A 22,206-nucleotide genomic window follows, 5' to 3' on the forward strand; every position below is an offset into this window, starting at 1 on the left:
TTGAGCCTGTGGCACTGAGGGTTTTAAGAACCCTTTTACCCTACTAATTTCGGTGGTGAAAGATTCCACCCTAGTTAGTTTTATTTTCTTCTTTTCTTTCTTTGTTCTGGCACAAGGAATTCCCTAGGAGCAGCTGAAGTTGCACGAAATCCTTGAGGTTAATTCATGACCAATTTGAAGCCCTGAGGCAGCAAGATAAACCTAAGGCTAGATGAGACTTTCTGCTGCAAGTTTATGAAGAAAGCGTAGTCCTGAGACAGTCAACTCTTCTCCTGAAGGCTGAAACAACCGAGTCCCCTTATAGCACAGTCCGAGGTTTGAGGCACCATAACCATTTAGAGTTGGTAATCCGAGTTCTCTGAGGCCCTTGAGCAAGTGTTCCTCTGGTGTTTTCGTTGGTCAATAAGCCCTATTCAGGAACAATGGAATCAAGTCTATGAGTGAGTTTTCTGCAGTCAATTTTGGGTGGCAGAACAGTTCGGCACTGCAACAGAAATCTGAACTGAAGTGGTTAGTAGGCGGCGAGGGTAGTTCTGAACCCTGTCACAATCAGCCAGTCATATCAAATAATGTTATCATAAATTAGTGAACCCGCGAGTCACTTGAGGGGGCACGAAACAAAATTTGAAATCCAATCGATTACAAGAACCTGAGCCACATAGTTTAAGTCAAGGCAGTTGTGGCCTATAGTGGGTCCAACACCAAACGCAAGGAACGATATCACTGCAGGAAAAGTCATGATCACTCAGCTCGACTAGGGCATTTGCACGAGGCATTTCAGCCCAATCCAGACTCTCTCTGCGACTGGTCAAGAATCGTTCAATGCTCAATCAGCAATCTCAGCTAGGGCATCCACACAAGCTTACTGTGACAGCCGTCAAGGCATTTCCGCACCCTCTCATGTGGCTGGACAATGATTTTCCCTACAGCATCTAGTTAGGGTTTGTATAGCACGAGTTTTAATCTCTGATTGTACCCACAGTGAATTAGTACAGGCATTGCATTGCTGCCAGCATTAGTTCACTTAGTATAATCACAGCAGAAGTATCTGGTGAACTGCGTACTGATCTTGAAATCAGGATAATAATTTAGTGGTTGAAAGAACCTACTGTTTGAAAGAATTATATGGTAGCCAGTGGTATTTATTACTGAGAAATCTTGTGCTATCGCAATGTTGTCTTGTTGAATAAATGAATATTGTTGTCAAATAATTTTGTTGATCTATTGTAACCCTAGTCAAGAATAGCTACCCTAGGGAAAAAATCTCCCTAAAACACTACAGTGATATCAAAGCAGAGATACTGCCAGCCTGGATGGTGTTTGAAGATGGAGCAGCTGGACAAATTTTTTTGCAAAGAGCATGCAGAGTCTTGCAGAGAGCTGGAAGGGCAGCAAACGGAAGCTATAAAACAATTGCAATATTGGAACAGAGTGGTTCTTACAGAATTTGAAAAATTTAACAACAAGGCTGCAGCATCCAAGCAAAATGATGGGGATCAGTCCCTTGAACCTGATGTTAAGAGTGCACAACAGAACGCAAGTATATGGACGATTTTTTTGGCTAGCTGTAAGAAAAACAAGTCGAGTACAAGAGAAACTAAGGCAAAGGCAAAAGCATGGACGTCGCTGTATTCCCCTAAGAAGAAGAAAAGCCATGATATGAATTCAAAGTTTTCAAAGAAGAAATCTCCTGATGAGGATGATCAATCTCCTCGAGCGAGCCAAGAAGGCCATAATGAGGAAGCTGATGATAATGATGATGGAGTGCAATGGCAGTGACACCTCTGTTGAGATTGCTCAAAAGAGGATTAAGGAGCAACTAACTCTTGCTACCAGTGAGATGGTGATGTTAACTATTCCTGAAGAAGGTATAAAGCAACGCACAGATATGAAGGATGTAGGTGAGATTGCTTCAAAACACAATGGCTGAGCCTGAAGACAAGCCTGCTGCTGAGAATGGTAAGAAACCCACAAGATCAACATCAACAACCAATATTTCACCAAGCTTTGCGCCAAATGGATATTCAAAATTCTCGAGGCATGTTCAGGGCCCTACTGTCGAGTGCACCAGCGACATCATTTTATGCCAACAAAGCAAATAGCCCACAACGTATGACATACTCAATTAATTCTTCAGTGACAACAAGCAGTAATGCAAGCTATGAAGAGGGTTCTGCAAGTGTTGCAACTGATACTGAAGGCAGTGATCATGATCAAGATGATGTAGGGAAGGAGTGTGACAAAAGCTTGTTTCCACAAGTTCAAGAGGATGTTTTTGCCATTGATAAGGTGGAGGTAAAAGTTGAAGATTGTCAAGCTAATTCTTTAGGCTGTGGCAGGAATCAACATGAAGATCCTGAATGCAATGGTGTTGAAAATGAAATGCTTGTAAACATAAATGGAAAAAATATAGCTGTTGTTATGGATGACAGTATATCTGACTACTGTCAAAATGCTGATGTTAGCTATACTCAACTTAACGATACTTTGGCTGGCATGGTTGAAGTCAGGGTAACTGATTCAGATTTTTGAAGAAAAGAAGCTGCTATAATTGGCAATGAGTACTCAGCAGATAGCTCTTTTGTGGATATTTATGAGAATTTGCCAGCAAACAATCCCACTCCCAACAAGAATAGTGATAGCACCTGGGAATATCTTCAGGCTACCCTGCAAAGTGACTTAGAAACAGAAAATAAGCAGAAACTCAACTATAGCTCGAGTCAAAACTTGTTTATGTCTAAATCTATGGAAAACCAAGACATTCAAACTGGTTCAGTTCCAGTGGATCAACTAAAATCTACTGAAAAACAACCAGAAAGTGGTTCAGTTCCAATACAATGATTAGTAGAGTGTGAATCAAGGTGTATGCAGGACAGCAACATCGCAGAATCTGCTGTGGGGATTGGAAAACAAACTGCTGTACACAAGTCAAGAGAGGCTAACCAGCAGGACAATATGTCTAAATTAAAGGGGAATGAGAGTTCTAGGAATTTCCAGAGTAGAGATGATACTAGGTATATCACAAGTGTACCCTCACATGGGTCCAGACTCCACATCTTCAGTGAATCTTTTAAACAGGGCAAACAGTTGCAAGTGGCTGGTTGTGCATGCAAAAGTTGTCAATGCCGCTGATTCACCAGAGGCTGGTTCTCAACTTAAACGATCTTTAAATGATTTGAAGAATTTAAGGTGTGAAGAGAATGCCTTGACTTCTCAGTCTGCTGATGCAGGGTTAACAAAACAGACAGAGGCTAGGGTATGTTGGCATTTTGGCACAGGTGTGGCACTATGGTACAGGTGTTGTCCTTGATGGCAACTCTCTTTGGTAACAGATCTCAGTTCAGGTTTTTAGAATGAAGGAAAAGACATATACGCAGGTTCATCTAGACGAAGGCGCGTATACACGCGGGTTAGACGTGTCAAAGGCGCGTATACGTATACACGCACTTTCATGCAATTAAAAGCACGTATATGTTGGAGAACTTATTTTTGGTCCGTGGTAGTTAGTCCTTGGTATTTGAACCTATGGTTTTGGACCATGGTATCTCGTCAGAAGCGTTGACCCTTGGTATTGGGTCCTTGGTATTGGTTTATTATGGTTTTGGACCGTGGTATTGTGGAAGGCCTAAAACTATAAAAGAGGAAGGAGATCATGTGGCAAAGTATCATCTGAATTATTGAATATCTGATATTGTGATAGATCTGGAATACTGGTGATTGGGTTATGGTGCAGATCTAGATCTGAAAGAAGGAAGAACCTGAGCGCAAGAAGGATAAGGACTATTGATGGATCAAAATCTCAAGGCTTGAACATTGGTATCTCTGTATGATTTTGATCTGTTATATGTGGCGCACTCTTGATCTATAAATCTGGGTTATCTAATGTCTGAATGTTTAAAAGAATAAATTATCCTTTATAGATCTGTACGCAGGTTCAGTGAATTGCAGGTGCGTATACACGCTTTTTCTGTGAATGAAAGAAGCGTATACGCAGGTTGGTTGTAGTACAGAAGCGTATACTCGCAGGTTTCTGAACAGTGAAGTAGCGTATATATCTTGATTTATGTTCTAGTTGCTTCTGTTTTATTGCTGCAGTGTTCTGGGTTCAGAATTGGTGTTTGATTACAGTTACTGTGTTCTGGGTACAGCGGTCAGAGAAGTGTTTATTTGTTTCAGCTTTTGATTGGTGAAAAGGAGTTTGGGTTATGCAGAAATTCTTGATGTTTGATTGATGTTACTTGTGGATCCAGTCTGAAAATTAATGAAACGAGGTCCCTGAAAGCAAAGAGAAGGTTGCAGCCTTCTGCAGGTAGGAGCCTGCGTACTAGTATCTCAAGCTAGTACAAGAACTAAGGGGGTTGGAGCTCCCTTCCAGGAAAGCTGGAGAACGAGAGAGAGTTGTAGCTCTCTGCAGGTTGCAGCCTGCGTACTGGTAAAGACTGCACCAGTACAAAACATTGTAAAGAGAAGTTTCTAATTAAAAAGAAGATAGAGACGAATTGCAGCAGGGGGTTTTCACCCACATTGGGTTTCCTCCTTATATCTTGTGTTCTTGTGTGTGACTGTCTTCTACTCTGTTTCACTGGTTCTGGTACTGTTTATTTGCTTCTGATTCACAGATTAATAACTGACATCTGAAAGATAAATCAAATTATAAGTCTGCTTTGTATACGCGGGTTTCTTTATCTGTAGTTGCGTATATACGCGGTTTCTTTATCTGTAGTTGCGTATATACGCGGTTTTTATTAACTGATGTACCGTATATCATCTGGAATTGAAAAAGGAAATATTTGACTTAATAATACTGATTCACCCCCCCTCTCAGTATTATTTCCAACAGGGTATTGCATCAGTCAAGCAGGAGACTGGATATAAACAACTCTGTAATTAATTCTAATTTCAAAGTGCCAATTGGTATTTTTACTCCAACTACAAAAGTAGAGTGACACAATCCAATCTCCAGTTCATAATGAGGATTCTACTCCAGAAGTTGGCATTACTTCCTTTGTAGATGTTTGTTTTTGAAAGTACAAATGTCATGCAATCTGGTGCTTCAAACCCTGCTACACCTGCAGCTGAAGATAAAACATGTGTAAATCAAAGTGCAGGTTTAGAGAACTTAAAAGGAAGAGATCCCATTTTGTCTATCACTGGAGTCAGTTTCATCTTTTCATGATAACCCTCTATCTACCGAAATGGATGAGAATGTGGACAATATGCTTGTATCAGGAATTATGAGCAAAGAAAAATGTTGTCAATGTGATGTCAATTTAGTCTTGGAAGCACGCGACTAGAGACATTTTTGTACTGAAAATTGTGATTTGTCTCAGATTGTACATTCCTCTTCCGAACAAGCAGGAGAGAATGCATTCAGAGATTCCAAGCAGGCAGTTCCACAGCCTCCTAAACAGGATAAAGAAAAAGCAGAAAATGGTTGTGATTTGTTGTTGGTTAGAAATGACAGCTCTCTACAGATCTCATTTGATACTGTTATCTCAAACGATGACAGTAATAGTCAAGAAGGGGTGGCAGATGGCTTGCAAGAAGGTGACAGGAGCTGTCAGACTGAAGCTACACCCTCCCTTGTTGATCAGAGTAATTCAAAGATACCGATAGAGCCTTCTACGTTGGCCACATCAAAAGAGAACACTCAGAGTGAAGATGTAAGCACAAAACATCCTGAGCCAGACAGTTGTAAGAATGAACTCGCTCCTGTTTCACAAGAACAAGCTATCAAGTCTGATCCTCCAAGAGGGTATCTTTCAAGAAATCTCACTCCGAAAGAAACAACAGATACCATATTGTTTTGCAGCTCTATAGTCCCCAATATTGCCTACAAGGCCGTGACTATTGGTGATATTGATGCTCATGTGAAAGATATTAACACCACCAAGGAAATTCCTGGAAGCACTGAGCATGGATTGGACAAACAATCTACAGAGGCTGTTATAGAAATTACCCATGGTGATGACTCTAAGTTTGATGGTTATGAAGATGAATACGAACTTGTTTCCGATTCTCAATGAGGTTGAAAATAACCATCAAGTTGAAGGGGGGAAACAAAGGGGGCAGCAGCGGAACTTGTCATTGCTTGAGGACAAGCAATGTCGGGAAGGGGGGACTGTAAAGTTCCCAAGAAATTAATTGTGTAAGAGACGAAGTAGCCTATCAATCCTCGTAGGCTATAGTCCTTGATAAAGGGGAAAACCCCAAAATACCCAATGTTTGGACAAGTTTTGGGGTAACTGGGGTAAGGAACCCGAAGTTGGGGGTTTTGAGTGAATCTCACTCAATCAATTAAGGAGGAAGATCTCCTCAAAGAAATCTATAAATACAAGAGGGTTGAATTCATTTGGATCATCATTGGATTGGATTACTTATCTATGTTTTCTTTGAGCCTAAGGCACTGAGGGTTTTAAGACCTCTTTTTCCCTACTAATTTCAGTGGTGAAAGATTCCACCCTAGTTAGTTCTAATTTTTTCTTTTCTTTCTTTGTTCTAGCACAAGGATTTCTCTAACTAAGGAGCAGCTGAAGCTGGACAAAATCCTTGAGGTTAATTCATGACCAGTTTGAAGTCCTGAGGCAGCAAGATAAACCTAAGGCTAGACAAGACTTTCTGATGCAAGTTTATGAACAGAACGTAGTCCTGAGAGAGTCTACTCTTCTCCTGAAACAGTCAAGCCCTCTTATAGCACAGGCCGAGGCATGTGGCATTGTAACTCTCTAGGGCTGATACTCTGAGTTCTCTAAGGCAAGCATTTCCCATTGAACAAGTGTTCCTCTAGAGTTTTTGTTGGTCAACAGGCCCAATTCAGGAACAGCAGAATCAAGTCTAGAAGCGAGTTTTTTGTAATCGATTTTGGGTGGCAGAACAGTGCGGTCGGCGGCGAGGGTAGTTCTGAACCCTGTCCCAGTCAATGAGTCGTATCAAAGAATGTTATCGTAAATTAGTGAAGCTGCAAGTCACTTGAGGGGGCACAAAACAAATTTTCAAATCCAATCGATTACAAGAACCTGAGCCATGTAGTGTAATTCAAGGCAGTTGTGGCCTATAATGGGTTCTATACCAAACATAAGGAACAATATCACTGCAGGAAAGTTAACATCAGTCAGCTCGACTAGGGCATTCACACAAGGCATTTCAGCCCAATCCAGACTCTCTCTGCAACTGGTCAAGAATCAGTCAACGCTCGATCTCGGCTAGGGCATCCACGCAAGCTTACTGTGACAGCCGTCAAGGCATTTTGGTACCCTCTAGTGTGGTTGGACAATGATTTTCCATAGAGCATCTAGTTAGGGTTTGTATCGCACGAGTTTTAATCTCTGATTTTACCCACAGTGAATTATTAAAGGCACTGCGTTGCTGTGAGACCTTAGTTCACTTAGTATAATCGCAGTATAAGTAGTTGGTGAACTGCGTATTGATCTTGAAATCAAGATGATAATTTAGTGGTTGAAAGAATCTACTGTTATGAAAGAATTATATGCTACCCAGTGGTATTTTTAATGAGAAATCTTGTGCTATTGCAATCTTGTCTTGTTGAATAAATGAATACTGTTGTTGAATAATTTTGTTGATCTATTGTAAGCCTAGTCAAGAATAGCAACCCTAGGGCAAAAATCTCCCTAGAACACTACACAGAGCTGCAACTCAAAAGAAACAGATATATTCCAATCCAAATTGATGATGAAGAAATGATTCCATCTCTCCTTTATTTATAGATTCTTTATGGGGGGTTTCTCTTCCATAATCTAATGTGAGGGGTTGATGTGCAACCTCCAATTTGGGCTTTTTGATCCCAGCTATCCCAAAATTTACCCATTGTTGCCCCAAAACATTGGATAATGAGTTTCCCTCCTTATCAAAGACTATAGCTTACAGGGTTGGATTGGCTACTTCATCCCTCCCTTGGGCAATTAATCCATATGGAACATTACAGTCCCCTCTTCCCGACAGTGCCTTAGAGAATTGCACAATCCTTGAGAGATCCCAGCCTTTCTCTCGGGAATTGCACAGTCCAAGCTGACAATGAGCCTTAAGCTCAAGAGTTGCACAGCATCAGATGACAACCAACCTTGAGCTGGGAAATTGCGCAGAGCATGAAAGGTAGCCTAGGGCCACTCAGCACAGAAATTGCGCAAAAGCCTTTCTGTGCTCAAAAACTGCTCAGTGCATGAGCCAGAGAGTTGCCCAGCCCTTCCCAGAACTGTGCAATCTTTCCGGGCAATGCATGGCAGGGTTCCCCCGGAAAAGAGAGAAAACTAAAGGGCAAGAAGCATCCCTAGGAAGTAGGGATCTATTATTAGTTTCCCAAAGGTGGCACATTGCTATCCTTAGAAATTTTTGCCAAGTGTCACTTTTGTCCTTGATCTCAGACATGTGTGTCATAAATTCCAATTTGCTCAATTATATGTAATGGACGCCTCTAGAGCTCATTTGTACATTCGATCATCAAGCTCTAGCATTCCCGAGGAGATCAAGGATCCTTCGGAGCATTGTTGTCACTTTTCCGAGTGAGTTTTGCTTTTATCGTCTTTTGCCACTTTTTGTCGCTTTTTGTTGTTTAACTTGGGTGAGTATTGTTTCACTTGTTTCTTTGCACGACTGTCACTGTTTCAACTTGTTTTAGCTTGTAGAAGTGTTGTTTCAAGTTATAGATTGTCTTTCCCAAATGTCGCATGAGTTTTCCTGTTTTTGCACCAACGATCGTTGTTGTGGCGACTATATTCACACGCTTCGTTTTCCTTCAATTTAATCAACTGTTGCACTTATTTCACATGCATGCATCAACACTTACTCAGATTTGCACCCAGCATCACATCATCTTTCATATCTACTTGATTTTCGCACTCCCCTATTGATTTCTGGTAGCATCGGATGTGCTCTAAGTCTCAAATTTTGCAGGGAGGCTTAGACATATGTATTCTACAATACCCAGAAATTGTTTTGGGAAATTCCACCCGGAGACAGTTTTAGTAAAATAATTAATTATTTTTAAGGGACCCTAAGTCTAAACTTAGGAAATTAAAATAATTAATGGGTATTAATCTAAACTGTGGGTGTAACTTCTGGAAGAAGACGAAGATCGAGTCCAAATGATCTGAGCCATTGATTAGAATCTAATCTGGGTCGTAGGTTCTCAACTGGAAGATTATAAGGACATTGAGAGGCATTTGGAAACACACCAGAGGCAGATACTCAGTTACCCGAGTAAATTCAATTTTCTCACTGGTCAAAGTTCGGCAAGAGAAAATTGAATCAAAGGGAGAGTTGCAAGTGAGAAGGAGAGAGAGGGGTTATCAGCATCAGTCTGAAGGTCAGGAGCAGAAGACGCAGAGCAGAAGGAGGACAGCACAAAGGCAGTGTGACGCTGGGATAGTGTAGTTCTCATGCAGGGGCTGACGCAGTGAGACGCAGAGGGGGCAGCAGGTCCTCTCCTGGATTAGAAACTCGTCGAGAAGTGTCTGTAAAAATTCTCACAGAGAATCTTCTTCTATTCTGTTGGTTGTATCTTGTACATGAGATTTTTGTTGAAGAATAATAAAGAAACCCTCATCTACTGCACTGGTTTTCCCGCATTGAGTTTTTCCGGGGACATTTGTCCAAAAATAACTATCATTGTGTTGTATCTTTTTCTTGTTCAGTTTCTTGTTTCGGCATATTAATTTTAAATAGTGAATGTTGCAGTTGTATTTACTTTGATATTTACCGTAGAACACAGTAAATAACTTGTATGGTTTAACAAGTAGGAGAAGTAATATCAGTTGTTGCAGTAAGGATTCTAGGTTTAGGAATTTTCACATGGTATCAAAGCAACAGGTGAAGCAAGAAGAACAAAGCCAGAAGACCCAGCGCTCTAGGAAGAAGGGAATTCGAAATTCCTACAGAGGCAACAATTCAAATCCCTAGAGGGTTTGCGCAGTTCAGGCCGAAGGGCTAGATTTTCGAGGGAAATCTCTCTCTGAGTGAGCCGACAGAGAGGTAAGATAGCCAGATCAAGGTTTGTCAACAACAGCAACGCAGCAGAAGCTTCAGTAAAGAGGGTTGTCTGGTGGGATGCAGTTTTCTACAGGCAGTGCTAGGGCAGGATAGCGTCAGAGATCGTTAGAAAAATAGCACAAAGATGGAAACTCTAGATGTCTCTAAATTATCTTCCAGATTAGAAGAAGAATTTGCATGCTTAGCAAGTTCAGCGTCAGCATATGTTTGGTACATTGACAGCGGGGCTTCATCCCATATGACTAGAGTGCAAGAATATTTCTCGAGCTATCAAGAAGAACAAATGGACTTCCAAATTACTATGGGAAACAGAACAAAGTGTACTCTAGTAGGGAGAGGCACCATAGCATTTCAGACGGAAGCAGGAACCAGCATCCAAGCCACCAATGTTCTGCATGTGCCTGGGTTAGGAATGAATCTGATTTCAGTGTCCCAGTTACGGGACAAGGGATGCGATGTATACTTCATTGGAAAGAAAGTAAGAGCCAAATTGGAGCTCAAAGCAACAGACTATATAGGTTGTAGCTCGAGTCTCCAATGGCACTGATAGGCAGCACTCATAATGGTGAAAATGAACTGAATGAATTATGGCACGGGCGAATGGGACACTTACACCATGGAGCACTAAGGATGCTCAGAGAGACTGTTACAAGAGTTCCAGTCCTTAGTACTGAGCATGATGATTTATGTAGAGGATGCGTACTAGGGAAGTACACTAAAGCATCTTTTTCCAGAAGCAACAATAGAGCAGAATGTGCATTGGGATTGATACACTCAGATATTTATGGTCCAATGTCCACAAGAGCTCTTAGTGGTGGTGAATACTTCGTCACCTTTATTGATGATCACTTTAGAACAACTTGGATCTATTTCTTAAAGACCAAGGATGAGGTGTTTGATCGATTCAGAGAGTTTAAGGCTCTCGTTGAAAACATGACAGGGAAGAAGATAAAGGCATTGCGTTCAGATAATGGTGGAGAATATGCGGACAAAGACTTGACAGATTTTTGCACAAAGGAGAGCATCAAAAGAGAATGGACAACTCCATATAATCCAGAGCAAAATGGAGTAGCAGAGGGGAAAAATAGAACTATTGTTGGGGCAACAAAAGCTATGTTGTATGATCAGGACTTGCCTAGATAGATTCTTATGGGCAGAGGCTTGCAACATAGCATATATATCCAGAATAGAACTCCTCACAAAGCGTTGGGGAAGAGAACGACCGAAGGTGTCTTCACTGAGAAGAAGTCGCAAGTAAGTCATCTCAGGATATTCAGAAGCGTGGCATATTGTCACAGTCAAGACGAAAAGCGCAATAAAATGAATCAAACTGCAGAAAAGGGGTACCTCGTAGGATATAGTGAGACCTCAAAGGCATACAAATACATTCCTAATAGCATGAAGATTGTAGTGAGACGGGATGCGAAGTTCATGGAGGATAGAGCTTTCAGGAAATCTCAAGAGATGCCAGCAGAAGGTCAGTTGGTAGATGTTCCATTAGTCCAGCAGTAGCAGGGGTAGCAAGGAGGACAGGCAGGAGGACAGACACCTGGATCAAGTACAGTGACCAGTACCAGCATTTCCTCAGAAGAAGGAAATCCAGATAGTTCTCAGCAGATGGAACGACAGGACCAGGAGGAGGAGTTGATTGAGCCTCCCACCACCAGTGGTAGAACCAGCAGGGAAGTATGGCAGATGCTAAGGGACGCAAAGGAGTTTGTTGGAGCTCCTAGAACCGAGAAGAGGCAGCGTAGACAGCCTGACAGATACCAAGCCTTGGTAGCACAGGTTGAAGAACCATCTAGCTTTCAGGGAGTCGTTCAACACCAAGTGTGGGTGGATGCCATGGTAGAAGAGTATAGTTCTATCGTGACAAATGATGTCTGGGAAGTAATACCTAGACCAGAGGATAGATCAGTTGTAGGATCAAGGTGGATCTACAAGATCAAGTATGTTGCAGATGGCAGCATAGAGAAGTACAAGGCTAGGTTTGTGGCAAAAGACTACGCACATAAAGAAGGAATAGACTATGAAGAGACCTTCACCCTATGAAGAGTCCTTCACCCCAGTAGCCCAATATACCTCTATCAGATCCATTATATCCCTAGCAGCTCAAATGGGTTGGGAGATTCACTAGATGGATGTCAAGATAGCATTTCTGAACAAGGTGATAGAAGAAGAGGTGTATATAGAACAACCTGAAGGCTTTGAAACGCATGTAAAGAGAACTCATGTGTGCAGATTAAAGAAAGCCATGTATGGGCTCAAGCAGGCACCCAGAGCATGGTATGGTCGGGTTGATAGTTACTTGGAGCAGTTGGGATTCGTCAAGCGTGATGTTGATCGCAATCTCTATTATTTAATGGTAGAGAATGAGCCACTTATTATGGTATTATATGTGGATGACTTGTTTTTAACAAGGTCATCTAGGCTCATACAGGACTGCAAGAAGAATCTTGAAGCAGAATTTGACATGTAGGATATGTGGTTGATGCATTATTTTCTAAGGTTGGAAGTTTGGCAGAAGAATGGGGAGATCTTCCTTGGGCAAGAAAGATATGCTACAGAAATTTCGAAGAGATTCAGAATGCAGGATTGTCGGCTCATGGCTACTCCCATGATCACCAACTGGAAGAAAATGATGCATTAGGAGACAAGGAGGTGGACCCCACCTTGTTCAGATAGCTCATTGGGTTGCTCATGTATCTAGTCAACACTAGGCCAGACATTTGTTACGCTGTCAACACCCTTAGTCAGTTCATGGTGGAACCGAAAAGGGTGCATTGTGCAACAGCTATGCACATTCTGAGGTATGTGCGTGGAACAGTCAGATATGGGTTGAAATACTGCCAAGGGGATGACGTCAGATTGAATGGATTCACAGATGCAGATTAGGCAAGTTGTTCAATAGACCGACAAAGTACCTCTGGGTACTGCTTCAGTGTTGGATCAGGAATGATCTCTTGGTGCAAAAAAAAGCAAAATATGGTAGCTCTGAGCTCAGCAGAAGTTGAATATATGGCAACCAGCACAGCTACGTGCGAAGCTATATGGCTTAGAAAATTGCTTGTGAGTTTATTCAAAAAAAAGGATGAAAGCGACCAGGATTTACTGTGATAATCAAAGTTGTATCAAACTCTCTGAGAATCCAGTATTTCATGGTCAGTCGAAACACATTGATATCAGATGTCACTTTATCAGAGACTGTGTTCAGCGTGGGACAGTACAATTGCAGTATGTTCCCACAGGAGATCAGGTAGCAGACGTACTCACAAAGGCTCTAGGAAGAGCTAAGTTCATTCAGTTCAGAGAGCAAATGGATATGGTAGAGAATTCGTTTCAGTAAATAGGTAATTTCTCAGTTACAATGGCAGGGAATGAGAGAGAGTTGTTGTACAGATGCAGTGTTGGCAGTGGAAGGGTCAACAACAGTACAGATGCGATAGTTGGTGCGCAGTGATGTCAGACATCAGCAGCGCAGAGGGAGATGTTACAGAACAGGGTGATGCTTCAGCAGGTCGGATTGCAAGAGCACATTCCTCGGTAAGAGGGAGTGTTGATTTCTAGTAGCATTGGATGTGCTCTAAGTCTCAAATTTTGCAGGGAGGCTTAGACATATGTATTCCACAATACCCAGAAATCGTTTTGGGAAATTCCACCCGAAGATAGTTTTATTAAAATAATTAATTATTTTTAATGGGACCCTAAGTCTAAACTTAGGAAATTAAAATAATTAATGGATATTAATCCAAATTGTGGGTGTCACTTCTAGAAGAAGACGAAAATCGAGTCTAAATGATCTGAGCCATTGATTAGAATCTAATCTGGGTTGTTGGTTCTCAACTGGAAGATTATAAGGACATTGAGGGGCATTTGGAAACACAGCAGAGGCAGATACTCAGTTACGCGAGTAAATTCGATTTTCTCACTAGTCGAAGTTCGACAAGAGAAAATCGAATCTGAGGGAGAGTTGCAGGTGAGAAGGAGAGAGAGCGGGTATCAGCATCAATCTGAAGGTCAGGAGCAGAAGGAGGATAACGCGGAGGCTGTGACGCAGAGGACAGCGTAGAGGCAGTGTGATGCTGGGATAGTGCAGTTATCACGCAGGGGCTGACGTAATGAGACGTAGAGGGGGCAGTAAGCCCTCTCCTGGATCAGAAACTCATCGAGAAGTGTCTGTAAAAACTCTCACAAAGAATCCTTTTCTATTCTGCTGGTTGTATCTTGTACATGAGATTTTTGCTGAAGAATAATAAAGAAACACTCATCTGCTGCACCAGTTTTCCCGCATTGGGTTTTTCAGGGGACATTTGTCCAAAAATAATTGTATCATTGTGTTGTATCTTTTTCTTGTTCAGTTTCTTTTTTCGGCATATTAATTTTAAATAGTGAATGTTGCAATTGTATTTACTTTGATATTTACCATAGAACACAGTAAATAACTTGTATGGTTTAACAAGTAGGAGAAGTAATATCAGTTGCTGCAATAAGGATTCTGAGTTTAGGAATTTTCACATCCCCATGGGTAGATCTGGGCGCCCCTTGCCCTAATCTCACACTTCACTGCATGCACTGCGCAATCTGGGAACTCAAGGCCTCTGCCTTAGCTTCTAGAATTGCGCAGAGCCTGTCCTGGCCTGGCTCCAACTACGCACTGTGCAGTTCCAGGAGCCAATCTCCCATCCTAGCCACTGAGACTGCGCAATGCGCAATCTCTTCCAGGCCCTGGCCCAGACTGAACTATGCACTGCGTAGTTCCGGTCATCAAGCTTCCACACTGACTGCTAGGACTGCGCAGTGCACAGTTCCCACAGTCAATCAGTCACCCCAGGTCAGTCAAAATTGCGCAATCCCTCTCATCAGATGCCCTGATTGCTGCTTAATCATGCTATGAAGTTAGATTTGCAAGAGTTAATGTTTGTTTGCCATTAGTGTCCTTTTTGTCCCACAAGTACCACACTCGTGAAGCACTTCTCTCCAATCGTCATTGTACCATGGCATCAAAGAGAGTTGCTTCAAGAGAAACCATGGAAAGAAGTACTAAGAAAGGAGTTGAGCAAGCGTCAGTTAACTTTCCAATATATGCGGACACTCTACTATTCATAGAAAAGGAGTCAACACTAACATGGCAACAAGTCCAGCAGCAGTAGCAGAAGGCAACAATCCAGTTCAAGATCAGGGAAAGAAGAAGTGGTCGACATAATACAAGGAGAACAAAGCTGCAAAGTGAAAGCAGATTCAATCTTCATGCAGGCAGCTTTGGCAGCAGAAGCAAAAGGAAGCAGAGGAAGAGAGAAAAACAGAGCTTGAAAATAGCAAAACTAAGAGCACATCAAGCAGAATAAGAACCAAAGGAAGAACGGGAGTTGAGGAGGAAAGAACGGGAAGAGAAGCAGAAACAAGAAGAAGAACAAAGGCAAGGCTCGATGACGGAGGAAACAGATCCCATACAGGTCGAAGAGTTGGAACAGCCAGTCGCAGAGGAGGAGAGTGAACAGATGCAGGATCGGAAACTTGCTTAGTAGATTGAGCAGCTGATCGAAGTGACAGACATGGAGTTGGAACAAGAGCCACAGAATGAAGACACTGACATTATGCCAAGAGCACCAGAGGTCATCTCTAAGTCTCCACCACCTCCAGTGTCAGAACCTGTTCCGAGCAAGTAAGGAGATATTGTTCTCCTTGATGATGATCTGGTCATGAATGTGTACAATCTATCATTTGACGAGCCGCAGAGGAGGATTGTACAGGCGCGGAGGAAGCACTTTCCGAATGATCACACATCACCTGCATTCATCAAGGAAAGGGTGATAGTGTCAGACACCAGGAAGCATCCAATTGCCCTTGCCAAAGCCAGCTTGGCCTATGCAGGAGTGACAAGCTCAAATGTTAAGTACCTGACAGCCGAGAACGAACAACTAGCAAAGAACTTGCAAGCTGCAAGGCAAGAGGCAGAGCACCTCCGAGCATCAACGCATAATGAAATTTTCGCAATGGGGGAGATGAGAAAGTGATCCTCGCTGAAGAATCAACACTTGAAGACAACATGCGGAAGCTCTATGACGGATTTGTCACCATGCATAAAGCAGTTGTTCGTGTACATGACCTACAGCTGCCATCGCCCATGTACAAGAGTGGACAATGTGGTACAAAGGGGCCCTGCTTGACTTAGTTAAGAAGATGAGGCCATAGGCAGAGATGGAGAAAGCAAAGGTCTGAATGTTGATCCAGAACTATGAGCAGCTTGCCCCATTCATCAGCAGCATACAGGCCTCATATGTGTGGTTGTACAACAGTTTGGATGTCATGGTGAGAAAGCACAAGATGCCATCAAGCAGTTTCCCCACTCAGGCTAAACCCAAGAACCAAGCCTGGCTTGAGATCGATGAGTACATGGAGCAACTAAGACGAGAGGCCACCAGGGAAGACTTGGAGTTGAACGCACACAACATGCAGAAGTACATTGGTGGTCCTGTCAAGGTTAACACCATGTTGCACATGCTTCAAAACGAGTTGGATAAAGGTTCCAAGACCATCTACCTGGATGCCATGGAGGCAAAAGTCCACTTTCAGAAAGACACCATCAAGCAGTTTGGGGACACCACATTGCAGTACCAAGTTTGGCATCAATATGTGACAGAGAAGCACCAAGTGGAGGTTGCCGAGTTGGTCTTTCCCCATACTTCAGAGACAGTGTTTTTTGTCTTGTTAGGCTGTCTCTAGCCTATTACATGTGGAAAATGTAATATTACTTGTAAATATGTTGTAAGTGAAATTCCAAGTGTCATTAGTGGAACGTGAAAAGTCATTATGTTGTGTAATGAGTTACATGTAAAGAAGTTGAAGAGTCATGAGGAAGTCAAAGAGTCACAAAGGGGAATTTCAAGGGTCACCCCACCCTTTGTTATAAATAGAACCTCATAACTCATAGAACGAGCTTTTTGGGGAGCCAAGCTTTTGTCTAGGCTTAAGCTTAGAAAAGGCTTAGGAGTATTGTGACGAGCCTTTGCTTTTTCATAGCGTAGAGTGAGTATACTTCTTTGGAGGAGCAGGTGTTTTTGACTATAATGTTCCACTATTGGGGCTAGTGGTCGTCAATGGTGTATGAATAGATGGAACTTTCACTTATAATAATAATATCAAAGCCAGCATGCTTTCATGCATATGTTGTTATTGTAATTGGACTATTCGGGTTACTTTAGCAATGTATGTTATTTAACTTACGCATTTGCTTATGAACTACTTTGTATGCAATTGTACGAATCTTATTGGATGTGTATCGTTGGATTAACCCATCACTTTAATTTGTGGACTATTCCTCGTTTTAGCTTGTGATGTCATTCTGCTTGTGTGTTCCTTTCAAGCTACGTACTATTATAGGCTTCTAAGGAGCACACTTCCTTTTCCCCTCCATGTGTCAGAAGTTTCATGCATCGCACTTGACTCTCCGCATGGTCACACACTTGCTCTCACCCAAAGTTATCTTACTTACCTCTGCGCACTACCGTGGTCAAGGCATTACACTACCACCCACTGTTGGGACTCCTACTCCAAACAGTTTGAGGTCTAGTTGGGACTTCTTATCAGAGAGATCCCCTGAATGTTGGCAACTCCAGCACCGTCAACATTTATGGCGCTAGAAGGAAACACTAGCATTCCACATTGCAGACTTCGTATTGGTGCAACTCTATTCTCTTGTTATCACTACAAATCTCAATATAACATGTGTGCCTTATTTAGTGTTTGGATTGGAGAGAAGAGGTTGTTTTTCTTATTCATGCAAGATTCCAGATTTAGCCTACAGGAAGGAGAACTTTTTATCATAAAAGGAGCTCCAAGCAAAGCTAGAAATGCATCATTTGTTCTTTAGTCTTCTTCCTCTTCCACCAACATCCTTTAGGCCTTCCGTTGGGCATAATGGGAGTATGAAGCTCTTCAAACCACGTACTTGACTAAGCAGCTCTGATTTAATGAAAGCAAGCAGCTCTGACTTAGTGAAAGACAGTAACTATCCCATTCCTTTGATTTATGATAAATGTTTGGATGATTGAGAATTCATTCTTATGAAATCTCTCATTTGTTTTTAGATTCAGCGGGGATTATTTAATTAGTCGGATCCAAAATATGGCTTGCCCCACTGATATCTTCATATTTTCACAATTTCCTTCTTCCTCCACAACTCCCAAGATAACAATGGCACTGGTCAAGATAAAATTTTGAATCTATTATCTTTGAATTTTGACTTTCAAAGCAGATATTACTATTCTTATTCACAGATTTCAAGAATCTGATATAGACACCCCCTTGAGTTAGAAAAGCATGAACTCAGCAGCAATTTCGGTGACAGCTGCACCTTCCCTAGATGTTCTCAGAACCCCCCTGGGACTGATTTCTCCAATGGAACATTATGAGTGTTAAAATTTTTATCGCCGTTGCCTGGAAAAGAAGACTTGTCTTTTGAGTACAACAGTTCCTGCTGCATGTGGTGTATGGTGAGAGACATTTGACAGCAAAGGGCACACAGATAAATATGATTCTAAGTCTCATCTAGTGACTGCAATTTGAGCGATCTGATCACCTGGACCAATAACACAATCAAGTAGGATGGTGGCATTGCGTTTTGCCATTGGACATCATAGGATACCTAGTTATCCAAATCCACTCCCTAGTGAAGTCTCTGACATGATTACCTTCCAAAGTTTCAAGGTTTTAATGGTATTTCAATTAGCCAATGCCATAGAGCTTTTGATAGATATGTTGGCCATTTTAATGTTGCACATGAAGATGTGTTGATGCAGTTTCTTATGATGTCCCTAACTTGGGGTGTAAGGATTTACCTGTGCAGGTAGTATAGGTAGTATTGATTCATTATGGGATTTCCATGAAGATTCCATAGACTATTTGGCGGACCCTAATGACAATGATAAGGACGAAGAGGAAGTTGTGAGGGACATTCCTCCTGTTTTAACTTTTGACTCATGTCTGAAAAGGAAGAGGATGATCATGAAACTTGTGGTTTTCATGACATGCATCTCAACGTTCATATATTCAATGAGATTGTTGTTGACAATTATGGAGAAAAAGAGCAAAGCTTAGAACCTGATTGGTTGACTACTCTCAGCAATGGTTTTGGGTTTGATATGCAAATTTCTCATATCTCTGAAATCAGCCACAAAAATTAGCAAAAGAGCTTATTTTCCCAGCTTGGATCAACTGCATGACTAGTTATACTGGTACTTTGATTATGATGGTTGGTCTCGCAGGATTGACAAAAATGAAGAAAGTCATCGCTTTCCACAAGAAAGGTATATTTTAGCAATCAAGAGGGTGGGAAAAGATAAATGTCACATTGTAGGCCGTGTCTTTCGGGTTTAGAATTAACCTCCCTACAAAAAACCATACATGTGAAAGGTTATTAAGAATACTATTTGCGGTCCAAAATTTTATATATGTGTATCTGCATAGCTGCATTTCAAAAAATACCTGCAGCCATTTGAAAATGAGCAGATAATGCTATCGTCGAGTGGGTGTATAGCCATCCTGTATGGTGCATCATCATCGGTATCATAAAAATGTACCTGCAAAATGTACTTTTGATTATCACCCATGATTCAAACTATGTATTGTGGAGAAGCAATCAAAAACTCTGAATCTGAAATCACAATGAACAGAAATTACCACAACAATCCAATGGCATGACAATACGTGGTCTCCATAGATCCAAGCTCTCTCTGTCTCTCAAACACAAACACACACACAGGCAACCCAACCCACTTTTAAACTAAGAACAAAGCCAAAGTGGTCCACTTAACTTGTTGAACACGTAAATGGCAAGTGGAGATTGCCCGGACCTCGGTAAAGAACCCAAACACTTACTATAAGTTGAAATCCATGCTTTTGCACCGAATTCTATCCTACAATGAGTATTGTCTGACAGACACATTTAGAACGGAATTCATATTCTGTTCGGAAATATTTCCATAAAATCGAAGTCGAAATTGTTTCAATGCCCTCACAACCAGTGTAAATAAACGCCCAACAAAAAGAAGAGTTGGTAACTATAGCATGTAACCTCATAGCTGGTAACTATTACCGAAATTGTTTCAGTGCCCTTATTCGAAAAATAAGCAACCTAATAGCTGGTAACCATAGCAAGCAGGAAATGATGACATGACATGGGGTTCTCAAACTATATTCTCCATAACGATGACTGTGACCCTGCGCAACTTGATCCAGCGATCTACCTAGCTCCCCAGATCCGTTGATTTGCCAATCTGATTGCTCAAATCAAAACGAATGAGAAGATGAAAACACTTACCGATTCAGAGAGAATGTCTGTGTCGAAATCATGATGAGCCAATCCAAGACCACTACTTACGCCTGTTCGACCCTCTCCACCCCCGCCTCCAAATATTAAATACCGCCTTGTCTTCTTCTGCTGCTTATGTTCCTCCTCTCTTTCTCCTTCTTTGAATATCGATACGCAGAACAAGGGGAAACCGTAGTGCTTCACGCATGCTGGTGGGGGGTTTCTTCTGCCTCTGCCCATTTTTTGGGATGTGATGCGATGTCGATGCTGTGAACAAACACTGGTAATTGGCCAATTGAAAAACCGGTTGGATCCGAACAAGAGGGTTTAGATCGACGGCCGGCTAGTCGTCCGCTTGGACAAAATTGTCATGCTGGCTTCTGGTTATCACCAAACTTCTTCTGCCGTTCTCATTACGGGATCCAGCTTCAAGGCGGACTTTAAACCCTACAAACAGATCCGGCTATCGCCAAATACACATTGTGCGTAGTTAAGAGACAGCAAGAATATAAACGTATGCAATATAATTAATGATGGTAGATTTAATTCCAATATGCGGCCGAGTTGATTCCAAGCTCCAAATGTATCTCCTTTACACTAGTTTACCAAAAACCACCTTAAAGCAAACAAAAGGGTCATCTTACAAAAGAGGATCACAAATTTGTTCAAGCAAAATACATTTGTAAGACAATACGTGGGATCACAAACAAGGGAATATATTAATTTTTAATTAATTAGTTAGGTTAATAGAAAATATTGTTCATGTTACTTGGGATGATTTGAATATTTAGGGAAATAATTATTATTTTCTCTATTTAAATTTAATTTTCATAAATAATATATTAAACTAAAATTTGTTAAAAAGGCTTCCTATAAATAATATATTAAACTAAAATTTGTTAAAAAGGCTTCCTATAAATAATATATTAAACTAAAATTTGTTAAAAAGGCTTCTTCTAATAGAAAATGCAGCTTGTAGATGAAAATGATTTTGGATTGAGCTACACGAACTTTCAGACAGATCCAATGCAAACGTATTTTTTCAACGGCCTCTTGCCTATACAAGCAAACTGCACTCAAGGATCCTAAGCGAACCTCAGATGAACCTCAGACGAACTTCACTCAATCACAGGAAGTTTATGCTCAGAGATATAGTACATAATAGAACTTCTTTTTATTAAAGAAACTGGATGTTACAGCTGATGAGTATTACAAGTAGATCCAAAGATCAACAAGACACAAAACTATCTCAGGCCAAACCAGAGATTGACTGCAAAGGCATTTACCAGTTATACTAGCTCATTATAAGCTAGGAACTAAAGGCTTCCTAACCTATTGCAGACTCTGTCTATGAACCAGAGTAGTCTAAACCAAAGGACTCTTCACCTATGAAAGTTCAGCAACTTTAGGTTCTCATCAAGCTCACAAGTCCTGATGCACAGGCTTTTCAAACATTCGACTCCTTGACTCTTACACACTGAGCTCTCTCAATCTCTCTCAAAACCCCCGATGCCCCAAATGGTTCTCTTCCCCCTTATTTATAAGAATTTGGGAGGGGACAAAAGGAATCCTATGGGACTATTGATACTGACTAGTGTCTTTTCCGTAGATGCTCTGAGATATGGGTCGAACCGCACCAATCATTAGAGAAGTGCTCCAAGTCTCAGATAATCATCCAATAAAGTCTTGTAATAATAACTTTTTGGGACGGGGAATCGTCCTGTGGAGTATACAAAGTGGAGATGTAAGGCCTCCATCGATACCTTTATTTACATATTGAAGATATTATCGGAATCCCACGATACCGGTCACACTCGTCGTTAGGTGGCTAGACTTTTACATTATTTCACACAGTGGATGTTTTTATCGTGCAAAGCCCACGAGAAATGAATATA

At 41.4% G+C, this 22,206-nt stretch overlaps 1 protein-coding gene across 1 annotated transcript in view; it reads right to left on the reverse strand.

The window, feature by feature from the left end:
• Positions 1-20,822, reverse strand: part of LOC149224355 (SEC12-like protein 2) — a 105,993-nt gene extending 85,171 nt beyond the window's left edge. The window contains exons 1-2 of the mRNA XM_089386099.1: positions 20,321-20,822; positions 19,486-19,580 (exon numbers count right to left, since the gene is read on the reverse strand). Coding sequence (XP_089242225.1) covers positions 19,486-19,580; positions 20,321-20,551 — 326 coding nt within the window. The 5' untranslated portion in view covers positions 20,552-20,822. The remainder of the gene's footprint in view (positions 1-19,485; positions 19,581-20,320) is intronic.
• Between the last annotated feature and the right edge of the window lie 1,384 nt (positions 20,823-22,206).

This window comes from Pinus tabuliformis, chromosome Q (assembly GCF_031772625.1).
Source record: "Pinus tabuliformis cultivar Carrire ecotype Pingquan chromosome Q, CPIR1, whole genome shotgun sequence".
Taxonomy (NCBI): Eukaryota; Viridiplantae; Streptophyta; class Pinopsida; order Pinales; family Pinaceae; genus Pinus; species Pinus tabuliformis.